The sequence below is a fragment of the Pteronotus mesoamericanus genome, unplaced genomic scaffold, assembly GCF_021234165.1.
Source record: "Pteronotus mesoamericanus isolate MK-2021 breed Mesoamerican mustached bat unplaced genomic scaffold, CSHL_Meso_final contig_173, whole genome shotgun sequence".
Classification (NCBI taxonomy): domain Eukaryota; kingdom Metazoa; phylum Chordata; class Mammalia; order Chiroptera; family Mormoopidae; genus Pteronotus; species Pteronotus mesoamericanus.
In genome coordinates, this window is record NW_026555072.1 from 2,406,053 (window position 1) to 2,419,447 (window position 13,395).

The 13,395-nt window shown below is 41.2% G+C and overlaps 2 protein-coding genes across 3 annotated transcripts in view; one reads left to right on the top strand and one right to left on the bottom strand.

Annotated features, from left to right (window-relative positions):
* UXT (ubiquitously expressed prefoldin like chaperone) overlaps window positions 1-13,395 on the top strand; it is a 269,833-nt gene that overhangs the window by 120,724 nt on the left and 135,714 nt on the right. The gene's annotated exons all lie outside the window — the stretch shown is intronic.
* LOC129065230 (60S ribosomal protein L32-like) lies at window positions 4,286-4,741 on the bottom strand. Its single transcript, XM_054566488.1, has one exon. It carries the CDS (start codon window positions 4,688-4,690, stop codon window positions 4,286-4,288), a length of 405 nt encoding a protein of 134 aa, XP_054422463.1. The 5' UTR covers window positions 4,691-4,741.

Sequence of the window (13,395 nt, forward strand, 5' to 3'; positions counted from 1 at the left end):
CACTTTAGCTACTGCTGAGCTCTGGTTTTCTTTGACAACAGCAGGTCCCAGTCCCAGAGACCCCAGGCCTGAGCCCTCTTGTCTCACTTCCTCTGCTCTCTGACCGCACGAGGGGGCTACAAGGGGCCGGGGATTTGCAGTCTCCATCGCACCTCAAGTTCGGTCCTTTCTGGCACGTCCTCCCAAGACCACAGAGAACGAGAGACCAGGAATGGCAAGAAGGGGCTCGGAGCCCGTGCGGCAATCGGTCCCGGCTCAAGATTAGTCCCTCTTGCGCCGCAGCGCCAAGAGCTGTCTTGGACCTTTGGCCGAGTCGCCAACCGTCTCGCCCACCAAGACCCCCTTTGGCCTGCTCATTCCCCTGAGTCCAATGACAGCTGCTAGTTCCATAACGGGTTTCTCCGGCAGAGACCCCTAAGTTGACAAGCGGACGACCAGAAAGGGGTGGGAAGGGAGGAGTGAGGAAAAAGCAATGAACAAGCAAGATGGAGAAGAAGGCGAAGTGAAAAAGCTGCTGTCCCCTGCAGGTTTACCATGCGAACGGCAGGAGGCGCCAGAGACCGCCTGAGGCCAAGGCCAAACACTGCTGCGGCAAAGCGCACGCCTCATTTTCTGCAGTCTGCAGAGCTGGTCCCCGCCTTCGGACTCGAGGCTGCTCCGCCCAGTTCCGCAACCTTTACAGTGGTGACAGTCCGACTCACTCTAGGCTCCGCCCCCCCCACCCCGACCCGGACTTGGGTGTTTAGCGTGAAGAAGTAGCCTCCCTTCTCTCATCCCGCTCCTCCCCAACATCCTCCATCTTCTTGTCCATATTCATCTTCTTTTCTCAAATGATAGATAAATGGGGGGTGGGTGGGTGGGTGGGTGGTGTGTGTGTGTGTGTGTGTGTGTGGGTGTGGGTGTGTGTGTGTGTAAGACATTTATCTAAGCTTTATTTGTGAAAAAAAGCATTGGAAATATTAGCTGGGGAATAATAAATTAAGGAAACCAGACTACATGGTCTCTCTAAAATATGAAATCATTTAAAATATTGTTTATCAAGACTGTGTAACATCATGGGAAATGATTTTCATATAATATTGAAGTGAAAAATACAACCTACACATGGATCTCTATGTAAAAATGTTAACTACACACAGAAAAGGAATGACAGCAAAAACTCCCCCTAAATATGAATCATGGTTTTCTACAGGTATGGCAATGCTTTTCTATACCTTTCACATTTATGGAGTATGTATAAATTAATTCTAAAATGAAATACACCCTTCTCTTTTCACAACTAAAGGAAGCAAGCTGCATCCTGGACAGGCTGGGCAGAAGGGGGAGCTTGCACAGGGCTTGAGTTGGGCACGTAAGTGCTCATCAGTGATGCCATGTCAGCTGTCCCCCAGGCTCTTGAGTGTAGGTACTACACATCTCTGAAACCAGTTCTCTGCCTCCCTTCGCCTGTGCCCAGGTATTCCTCATCCTTAAGATCTCCCCCCACACACATACACCAAACCTCAAATCTTACTCCACAGGCTTCTTGAAATATTTCTTAATATCTCAATATTTCTCTGCTCAAAATACTTAAGAATCTCTCAACTGATCCGATGAATTGAAGAAGTCTATCCATGCCTGGCATTAGAAGCATACACATTTTGGCCCCAATTTACAGTTTTCTAGTAAGTGCAATTTTTTCCTATCAGTTTATGTGTCAGACAAAGAAGACAGCTTTCCATTCCCCAATCCTCCTCATGTTGCTGATGGCATTCAGGGCAATCTGTGCCCCTGATCCTGGGGCCCTGAGCCCTAATGGGGAGTGCAGAGCACAGGGTGTTTCACCGTGGGCCCAGAGGCTTTGGCAATCTTAATAGATAAGATTGAAATAAAAAACAAAACAAAACAGGTAACGTGCTGGGTACACATTGGTGTTCAATATATCTTTGTGGAATACAATACACATTAAATGGTCACCAGTATAAGTTAAAATATTGGCAAACTGACAAGCAAGGTTTTTTTCAATAAGCCAGATTTTAAAAGACATTTTAAAATTTCAAGGTGTATAATATACTTTTTAGTTATCTGCAGGCACTGCCCAGGCTATAGCCCTATAAAATAAATTACACTTGAGTATATTGGGCCAGGATGGCAGGTGAAGAATTCAAATTCAACCTTGACCCAAAGCTCCCCAGGTGGGGGCAAGAAGACAAACTTGGCATCTTCTGTCCAAGTAGGAAAGGGCGCTCTTTCTTCATCCTTCCAACCCACTGGAGCAGGCAAAGAGTGGTCTCATGCTGTGCATGGGACCTGGTTTATAGCTCTGGCTACAGGGAGACTGAGTCATAGCTTCTGACCAAGCTGCTGAAAAAGACATCTTTTTGCCCAGAGCACACCTGCCTACTAAGCCTGTGCTCCCTAGGGGATGGGGCGGAAGTGGCTGCAAAATCTCTGGGGGAGTGGAGGTGAGAAACAGAAGCCACTCCTATTCCATTCCCCTCACTTCCTTTCTCCTTAGTCAGATCCTCTCCTGAGTCCTCTGCACTCGACATGTCTCTTCTCTCTTCCAATTTGTCACCGTGACTGAAATAAATGGAGGGATGAGTCAGGACTTGGCAGTGATGGAGGAGCTGGAAGGAAAGGGCTGCACCTCTGACTCTAACACTTTCTGTTACAAATTCAACCCCTGCTTTAAGCTGCTAGACAGGTGGCTGAGAGAAGGGGATGCAGTGTCAGGTCAACTTTGGTCATTTTTCCTCCTCTCCCCAATTCACTTTGACTGATATTTCTACCCTGTGTCCCAGGCTGACCTGACACTTAGCACCACTGTTTCAGACCCCTCCAGGACCTCTGTTCCTACCCTATCCACTGTACATCAAATTCTGATTCAAAATATTATTAAGATTTGAAACATATGTATCTTGAAATTTGAGCCTCATCCCTTAGAAGGAATCTAACATACATTTCATCATTGTTATGCCCTTCCCCATCTGGTTTATATTATGTTTAATATAATCTAGGGTTTATATTCATATAGTTATCAATATACTATTTTATAGACTGATATTTTGATCATATTTTGACATTTGATTTTGTAACTGGATTTAGGATTTTATAAACCATGATTATGTCTAATCTTCTTTAGTCCTCACTGTCAGGCCCTGCCAAGACCAGCACGATAGAAATATAATGCAAGCCACATAAGTAATTTTAAATTTTCTTATAGTCACTTTATAAAAAGTAAAAAGAAACAAGTGAAATTATTTTTAAGAGTATATTCATTTGATAAAAACAGAAAGTAGAATGGTGGAGGCCAGAAGCTGCAGGAGGTGCCAATTAATGCAAATACATATATTTCTGTTGATGGAAGAAACATCCAAACCTGTAGAGGATTTTTATGAGTTTATTTTAGCCAAACTGACAACATATGCCAGGGACCAATGAGGTAAGATAATAAGAAGCTAGGGAAATTCCTTGACAAGTTGAGTAAGGGAAACTGAGGCAAAATAATTAAACAAGGCCAAATTATTTTAACAATTTACAGCCAGCTAATGAATCACAAGGTTTTATCTTCCCTTACCAGGGACACGTAGGGACAAATGGTTCACACATTCCAGACTGTCCCGGGACAGAATGGCCTCAGTTCCGATCCCCTCTTCAATGATGTTCTTTGTCAATATGAGTAAAACTAATCAGAAAATAATTCCTGACCCCTCTATATGCACATTTTAATGAATCAATATATTGAAGAACACAACTGAAAAACTAAGAAATATTCTGTTAAGACTCTCCCCTGAGACCTTCCCTGGGATTCCAACTGGCCAAAGAAAGATAAAAAGCCTTGAGACAAAGGATCCATGCCTCGCTCTTGCTACAGTATGCCTGTGCACGCCTTGTATCTCTGCTCTCTTCCCCCTAAACTCTAAGGGCCTCCACAGGACTTGCAACCAGGACAGCAGCAGGCAGCAGCAGCTTGTCCTGGGCTTACCCCCTGAACCTGTCTCCAAGGTCCCCCTTTTTTTTCTCTCTCCTATTGCTTCCTCTACCTGAAGCCCTTCCTTTGTTTCACTGTCTCCAGCTTCAATAAACATACTCTCAAAATCACCTTGACTTGTGTTGTAAAAATCTTTCCTGCATAAAGTCAAGAGCCCACACACTACCAGGGGACCCGAGGCAGACCCACTCTGGGCTCAGACCTTGTCCAGTAACAGCAAAATCCCCAAACATTCTGGAGAATAACAGTGGGTTGTTGTTTTTTTTGCAAAATTTTATGGTTTTATTTAACACTAATGTGTACAGAAACTGTTCATTCATCTTCGCTGCGCAGCCTGGCATTGGGATTGGTGACTCTGATGGCCAGCTGAACAGCTCTCTTCACAATGGCCTTGTGCTTCTTGGAGGAGACGTTGTGAGCAAACTCAACACAGTAAGATTTGTCACACAGCAGAAGCACTTCAAGCTCCTTGACACTGTGGAACAGGAACTTCCGAAAGCCATTGAGCAGCTTGTACTTTGTTTTCTTGTTGCCCCCATAACAAAGGTTGAGCATCAAGATCTGGCCCTTGAATCTTCTGTGTACTCTATTGTCAATGCCTCTGGGTTTCTTCCAGTTCCCCTTAATTTTGACATATAGGTCTGACTGGTGCCAGATGGACTTCTTGGTCTTCTTTTTGACAATCTTGGGTTTCACAAGGGGTCTGAGGACAGCCATGGTGCTGAGTAGGAGATGGCTGCCATCTCTGTAGGCAAGGCCCAGGAAGACAGAGAGTATAACAGTTTTGCAGCTTCTTTTATGCATTTGAAATTAAGGAGGGAATGTACACGGAAGATTAGAGAAAGCACGGCAGGGATTGAATTACAAGATACTTAAGATTATGTGCTCTCTTGAGGGTTAATACCCCCTTTGAGGGGCATTACTTCTGGCATTTCAAAGGTGTGTCAACTTAGATGCACACGAACAATAGACAGAGCTGGATTAAAACCTTTAACTAAAAAAGTTATTGCCATGGTCAGTGTGGGTCAGTTGATTGGAGCATCATCCCATGGACTGAAAGGTCACAGGTTTTATTCCCGGTGAGGGCATACACTCAGATTGTGGGTTCTATCCCCAGTCCGGGTGTGTACAAGAAGACAACCAATCAATGTTTCTCTCCCACACTGATGTCTACCCCTCTCTCTTTCTCTCCCTCTCTGAAAGCAATGAAAAAATGTCCTCGGGTGAAGATAAAAATAAATAAATAAATAAATAATAAAGAAATTATAGGCCTGGGGCATGACTACTCACCATGACCTGCCCAGTTAGAAACTTATGATTAGACCATCCAGTGAAATTACTTTCCATAGAACTTCCCCTTTTTTATCCACATTTCATTTAACCAATGTGAAAAATGATGTAAATGGAGAAACTTTAAAGCGGAGCTGGAGCTGCCATCCCAAAACTGCCTTGGACGGGACCAAAAGCAACATTATATTTCAAACAATAGTTTGTTATGACTACTGGACTAAACATTCTTTAGAAATAGTATTACTATGTTAGCTTGGCTAAATCTATAGAAATTTCTGCCTTAGCAAAACATGCATACAAAGGCCTTCCTTCTACTCATGTAATTGTTCCCTTTCTCTTTCTCATAAAATTGCCTTCACCTCATAACTGGAACACTATTTGGGTTTCTGCCTGAATCAGTGATCTTGAATAGCTATTCTTTTGGATCTCAAATAAACACTTTATGCCTCTCATTTTGGCCTTTTATTGTTAGGTTAACACCCAATATATCCTCAATTATATCATTTCACCATGTAATCAATCTGGAAATATTATAGTCATGCACCACTTAACTAAGGGGACATGTTCTGAGAAATGCATCCTTAGAGGATTTTGTTGTCATGTGAACATCACAGAGTGCACTTACACAAACCTAAATGGTGTAGCGTACTACACACCTAGGTTTTTGGTATAGCCTATTACTATGTAGCAGAAGGAAAAATAATTTTTCCTCAGCTTTTCTGGGTTCTTCGCTGAGACATCCCTGTAATAAAAGACAGATTAACAGGAGAAAAACAAACACAAATTTAATAACATGTTTACCTTGTGTATACATAAGACAGACCCAGGAAAGCCGGTTAACTCCCCAGAAGGGCTGAAGCCACCACCTTAAATACCACCTTCATCTGAAGACTGAAGAAAGTGGTGGTGGTAGGGGAGGCCAGTTTTGGGAGGTTACCAAGAAAAGCACAATAAACAAAGGTAAGGTTGTTATGTAGATTTAAGTCTTGTCTTCTGCGTTGATAAGAGTATCTAGAGATAAGGTCATCCCCTATTCTTGGTACAGCAAGGGTGACACCTTTACAAATTGAGATTTCCCTAAGAAATATAAATGTCTTTCACAATGGGTAACTTCTACCTGGTTTTCAGAGCTTCTCTCATGTCTACCATTTCTTAAAGTTAATCCACCTAAAGTAATCCTTATGTCAAATAGACATATTTTGGGGTGACAAATTCTACTACCATATTGCTCCTAGTCTACAAATCTGTACCGCATGTTGCTATGCTGAATACTACAGGCAATCATAACACAAGGGTATTTGTGTAATGCATTGCACTATGACATTAACATTGCTACAGCATCACTAGATAATAGGAATTTTACAGCTCCATTATAATCTTACGGGCCCATTGTCCAATTGTAACAGAGTAAACTGCATGGCCTCTCCGACTCCACCTTGTTCAAGCCTGCTTTGTTCCCATGACTTTCAGGCTACTAGCTTCTGCTTACTCTTGCATGTAGACATGCTAATCATTAGAGGAATTCTGCTTGCAGCTTGAGTTGTACAAAAACAGCCTTTTATCAGAAAGTGCCTTGGAAGTATGTACGAAGAGAATGATTGTTTATCAAACATTTGCAGGAAGCTCATAGCCAGACTCATATCAACTATAGTCAACAGACTAAGAACAAAGGGGTTTCACAATCTTCCTCAGCTCCCTGCTGGTGCCTAGATGTTTATGGTCATCAATCACCTTTTGCTCCTCCCATTTCCTCCTTCCCTTGACATAAAAGAAGCCTGAATTCTGTACTTTCTTAACATGGTTCTTTAGGACCCTAGTTTGCCATTTTCTCAGCTTGCTGGCTTTCTGAATAAAGTCACTTTCCTTGCTCCAACAACTTGTCACTCCTCATTGCCTGTGGTGTGGCAAGCTGTACAAACTTGGACTGGGTTACACTACATGCAGACCATCATTGACCTAAATGCCATTATGCAGCAAATGACTGTAATGAGACATTGTACATTCTTTTTCCATGCTAAATCTTTGAAATCCACATGTATTTTACATGTTTTAATTCCTGTGCCTAGCAGCTACTTATGAATTCTTCATTCTTTCATAGGCCAGGTGAGAAATCTTGCATCAACTTAATTTGAAGATGAAATACAGGCATATTATCTTCAATTATGTCATATTAGAGAATAAACACTTTTAGTCACAGAGTCAAAATAGTTGTAGTTCTTTATTTCATAGATAAAATGTGTTGAAACAAAAAGTAGCAGGTGTTTATGAACTATGTCAGCTCTATCAGTTTTATTACTCATCTTAATAAATGATGACTATTTATTAAGTACTTACCTCCTGCCAACTCACGTGTGTTTTATGACCTTCTGGAAGCACACTGTTAAGAACATAGGACTCTGGAGACAGACTGTCTGTAGATTAATCTTGATTGAATAATTTATTAGTTGTGTAACTTTGAATAAGGGCATTGACTGCTTTAATCCTTTTTTTTTTTTCACTTATAATATGGGGAAGATAATACTGCCTACAACAGGTTGTGAGGATTCAATGAGATTATTCTTATCAAGACCTTAGCCAATTGCTTGGCCATGTGAGTCCCCCAATGAAAGTTTACCTGTTATTATTACTATTTTACTCAATCCTTATGACAACCATGTCAGGTAGGTATTATTACTTCTGTTGAAAAGTGACAAAGCTGGGACTAACTTTTCTAAGGTTACAGGAACTGTTAGACAGTGAAAATGGCTTTTAAACCTATTGCCCAGCTCTGGCTGGTATGCCTCAGTGGATTGAGCGCTAGCCTGCAAACCAAAGGGTCGCCAGTTCAATACCTGGTCAGGGCACACGCCTGGGTTGTGGGCCAGGTCCCCAGTTGGGGGCATGTGAGAGACAACCACACATTGACGTTTCTCTCCCTCCCTTTCTCTAAAAATAAATGAATAAAATCTTTAAAAAAAACTGTTAACAACCTTTTTAAAAAATTAAAAACCTGTTGCTCAGATCCAGAATCCAGGGTTTTAACTCCCATGAAAACCCACCCCGTCTCACTCTCAATTTTCATTTTAAACTATGTAAGCAGGGAAATTGGTTACATATGATTTGGGATCCATGCGACACAAAGGCTTCTTACAAGGTTTTAATATGAAAACTGAAGATAAGTTATTGCAGAGTCTTTGGGGAGAAAATAACTCCAGCAATTAAATAGAACAATTATAAATAGCTTTTACTGGCAGGACTTTTGGATACTTTTTAGAAAATGTAAACAGCTGTATAAGTTTTTCTGTTTATAAATTGATCTCAGTTAATTATAAATAGAGTAAATAAAACAGCATAAAGCATTTTAAAAGACACTCACATTCCCATTGCCCCAATTAAATCACCAGACTTATTTTTTTCTATATATTTATAGACTGACAACAGAAAAACAGACCAACAGAGAGAGTACACATAGAGATGGAACTGTAAAGGGGAGAGAGAGAGAAATATTTATAATATATGAGGACCAAGAGATTCTGCAGACTGCCCCCCTGCGCACCTTGATTGACCTGTCACTGATGTGACCAGGTTTGTAGTTAAATTAAACATCAGGGGATGCTCGGAGCTAGGGTTAGTCAATGGGAATTGGGGGTGAGACCATTGGGAAGGGCTGGGCAGGTTTGGGTCTTGCTAGGGAGCAAGTGCTGCCTGAGATCTCCATGTGTACTTTGTTGCATGGGAACATCACATCCCTGTGGAGTGATTCATGTTTCATGTGCTCATATTCACACTTCCTGGCAGGCAGATCTTGACTCTGTCTCTTTCTGCTCCCTACTACAGGCCATCAGCTCTTAAGGTTTCTGGTTTTCAGACCCAGGGTACTACCTACTCTCTGTGGCTTCCCTACTTCTGCCCATACTTTTGCCATTTTCTTAGTTCCCTTGAATTACCCAGTTTGAGGGTGCCAATCTGTTTTCCACCAGGACCTTGGATGGCAGGATAGAAACATCCTTAAAGTATTTTTATGATTCACATTCCCTTTTCATACGCCTTCTATATACCTACTTTTGTATATTGAGTTGTGATGAAGCAACTGGTTTTTTCCCCCCGCACTCTTCATTTTGTACCGCATTATTTAATGTACAAGTCCATAGTTTACATTACGATTCACTCTTTGTTTTGTACATTCTATGGGTTTGAACAAATGTATAATGACATGCATCCAGAATTACAGCATCATACAGAGTAGTTTCACAGCCCTAAAAATCCTTTGTACTCTACCTATTTATCTTTCCCCCTCCCCATGAAACTCTGGAAACCATTGATCTTTTTACTGTCTCTATAATTTTTAAATGTTTTTTATTGTGATAAAACAAACACATAACATAAAAATTTACCATCTTAATTTTTAAGTGTGCAGTTGAGTTGTGTTAAATATATTCACGTTGCTGTGTAACAAATCTCAAGAACTTTCATCTTGCAAATTGAAACTCTGTACCCATTAAACAACAATTCCTCATTTTCCCTTTCCCCAGCCTCTGGTAACCATCCTTCTACTTTTTTTTCAATGAATTTGACTACTCTAGGAATCTCATAAAAGTGGAGTCATACAGTATTTGTCTTTTTGTGACTGGCTTCTTTCACTTAGCATAACATTCTCAAGGTTCATCCATGTTTGTAGCATGTGACAGGTTTTCATTTTTTAAGGCTGAATAATATTCCATTGTATGTATATACCACATTCTGTTTGTCCATTCTTCCATTGATGAACGCTTGGGTTGCTTCCATCTCTTGGTTATTGTCAACAGTGCTTCTACGAACATGAGTATACATGTCTCTATTTTGCCTTTTTCAGAATGTCATATAGTTAGAATTGTACAGTATGTAACCTTTACAGATTGGCCTCACTCACTAAACAATATGCATTTAAGCTTCCTACATGTCCTTTTGTGGCTTGATACCTCATTCTGATTGCTTCATATCTTCCTCAACATTTGGTATAGTCAGTATTTTGGATTTTAGCCATTCTAATATGTGTGTAATGGTATCCCACTGTCATCTTAATTTGTAATTCCTTAATGACATATTATGTTGAACATCTTTCCATGTGCTTATTTACCATCTGTATATGTGTTTTTGGTGATATTCTGTGGGGATGAGTGATGGGAATCTGTAGGGGTCAATTATTGGTAGACTTCATAATTCATGTACAAGGCTCTATGTGGCTATTTGCTATCTGTTGGGTCAGAATAGGAGTTCCTGAATGTTAGGTTTTAGGTGTCTATTGGGTCAATGATTTGAGATCTGATGATGTCAAGGGTTGGATGTATATAAAAGTCAGGAAAATGGATTTCTGTTGCTTAAAGTAACTGAGGGCCTTCGAGAGTTGTTGGTTGGGGGAAATGTGTAGGTGAATGATTGGGAGGCCCATGAAAGTCAATGACTATGGTTGTCTGCAAGGTACTGATTGAAGGGAGTTGGGATGTAGATGCTGAAGAGGGCAGTCAATGGTTAGAGGCTGTATGACTAGTGACTTCAGGTTGGCTTATGTTTTGTGTGGTCTGTGTGGGGCCTTAGTCTTCTGAAATATATGCCTTTTAATGATTAAGGGCCAGTAATTAAGGGGTTTGAGAACCAAGAAAGTGGGTTTCCTGGGGGACATAGATGGAAGCAATTCTGGATCAGTGTTTGTTAATAAAGACCAGATTCTGGCGTCAGTGTTGCTGAGCATGTGACGCAGTGATCAGCAGGTTTTGGAAACTAGCAGATTGAGCATTCTTGGTGGTCATCTAGTGAGTGTGCAGTGGATCAGTGAGTCACAGTCCAGCAATGTCAATGATTGCATCCCTAGGAGACAGCTATTGAGAAATAAAATATATAACCCTCAAACATCTAGAACAACTTCTTTGTTGTTGGGGACCATACTTGCATCGTAGGCTGTTTAGCAGCATCCCTGGCATCTACCAATTAGATGCCAGTAGCGCCATCATCCCTCATTGTGAAAACCAAAAAGTGTCTCCATACACTGCCGAATGTCCCTGGGGGGGGGAGCAAAATTGCCCTCTGTTGAGAATCACTGTCCTAGAAATAAGGCCGAAGAATCATACTAAATATAAATGATTAAACTCACATGATAATGATAGAAAATCTTAGATTGGATATACAAGTGAAATACAGTTATATTCGATTTCAAATGGAAACATTTGAAAGAAATGGGAAGATTGAAAATAAAGTGGAGGAAGTTTTTGTAAGCACATTGGGTCTGGTTATACAGTTTCTTGTTACTATCCAATTTGGGGATGTGACTGGTTTTCTAAGATTTGTAGAGGTTAAAAGCCATGGGACTTCAGTTCTGAAATCCAGAAGAGCCCGACCAATGTGGCTGAGTTGGCTGGGCATTGTCCAGTAAAGTGAAAGGTCATTGGTTCGATTCCCAGTCAGAGCACATGCCTGGGTTGCAGGTTCAGTCCCTGGTTGGGTGCATTTGAGAGGCAGCCAATTGACATTTCTTTCATACATCGATGTTTCTCTCCTTCTCTTTTTCCCTCCCTTTCCATGTCTCTAAAAATAAATATATAAAATCTCTTAAAGATTAATATTTGAAATACAGAGGAAGATAATAGTGAGGTGTCCTTGTATTCAGGAAGAGCTTGTGATTTTTGGGAAAGTGTGAAATTTTAATCATGCTGTTAGGAAGCAGTAGATGTTTAGGATATTTCTTTTTAGATTTTATTTATTTTATTTTTAGAGAGAAGGGGAGGGAGGGAGAAGGGGAGGGAGAGAAACATCAATGTGAGAGAGAAACATTGATCAGTTGCCTCTCCCAACTGTGCCCTGACTGGAAATCGAATAGGCAACATTTTGCTTTGCAGGACAGCACCCAACCAACTGAGCCACTCCAGCCAGGACAATAGATGTTTGGTTTTGAGGATGGTGTGAAGAGACAAGCATCTTTTCCACTGTGAACTGTCTTGATTTTAATTTTAATTTGGGCAGGTGGCAGGTATGCTGCTTTCTTCTATTATTTTTGCTTGTATAAAACCCAAGGTGGACTTCTGCTTCTTGTATGATGGAGTAAAGAGATTGACTAATCCTATCCCCCCAAATCAACTCTAAAATCTGGGGGAAAACTATCAAAAGCAACAATTTCAGTACTCTGCAATTAGACCAAATGCATACTCCAAACTGAGAAGTGTTTTATTCATCAAAATTGCTCATTTGGCTCAGATTTGTGGTGGTCTTTCTTTTCCCAGCATGGCTGCCATCCCTCACCCAGCACTGTGGGTGCAGTAGTTCAATCAAGGCAGGCTAGGAAAACAGCAAGCTTCACTGTAGCTGCTGGAGATGGCTAATGTAATTTGAGGCATGGCCAGTTTAAGTGACTATCTTAGCAGCAAGTGAAGGAAGGGGGCCAGCAGTGGTGTTAGCCACACCTTACAGCCTGTTGGGGTCAAGCAATGGATTAGCCTGCCAGGAATTTAACATGGAGATCTAAGGTAAGACATTCACAGGGGATCTGATAAACTCTCCCTATGTCTTAGGCAGACTGGAGCCCATGTGCATGTGTAGCAAAGATCAGAAGAGACCCAAACCACTCACATGCCTCAGGTTTACTGCGCTTGTGTATGTGCAGAGGACACACAAGTAAGCCAAGTAAAAAAAAAAAAGCCAGGGCATACTTGTAAAAGTCCAGAGATTTGAATGTACTCTCCAACAATAAGGCAAGTCAAATGTGACTTGACATGTTTTTGCATAACCTCTGATCAATCTTAGTCTGAACGCCAAGCTGTACAGACATGGGGGTGACCCCTCAAAAGTAAGCCTTAAGTATTAAAAAAAAAACAAGAAAAAAGATCTGAGATGAGACACCAATAGCTACACATTTCAGAGGAGAAAGATTTCACAGATTCGGCTTAGCTATAAAGCCTGGATAAAATGCATGAACCAGCTATTTGAGGGCTCTGAAAAGTAAATAGCGGCAGGACTAGGAAAGAAGACCACAGCTTAAAGTTCCACTCAAATGGCAGTGAGTTTACCCTTTTTTCCCTGTCCAATATGCTCCAGCCTGAACTAAATGCAGCTTAAAGATGTACATGAGCACTGTGGTACAGACAGAGATCCGGGCCTTTAGTCCTGGGCTTGAGGGGGAAAAAAAG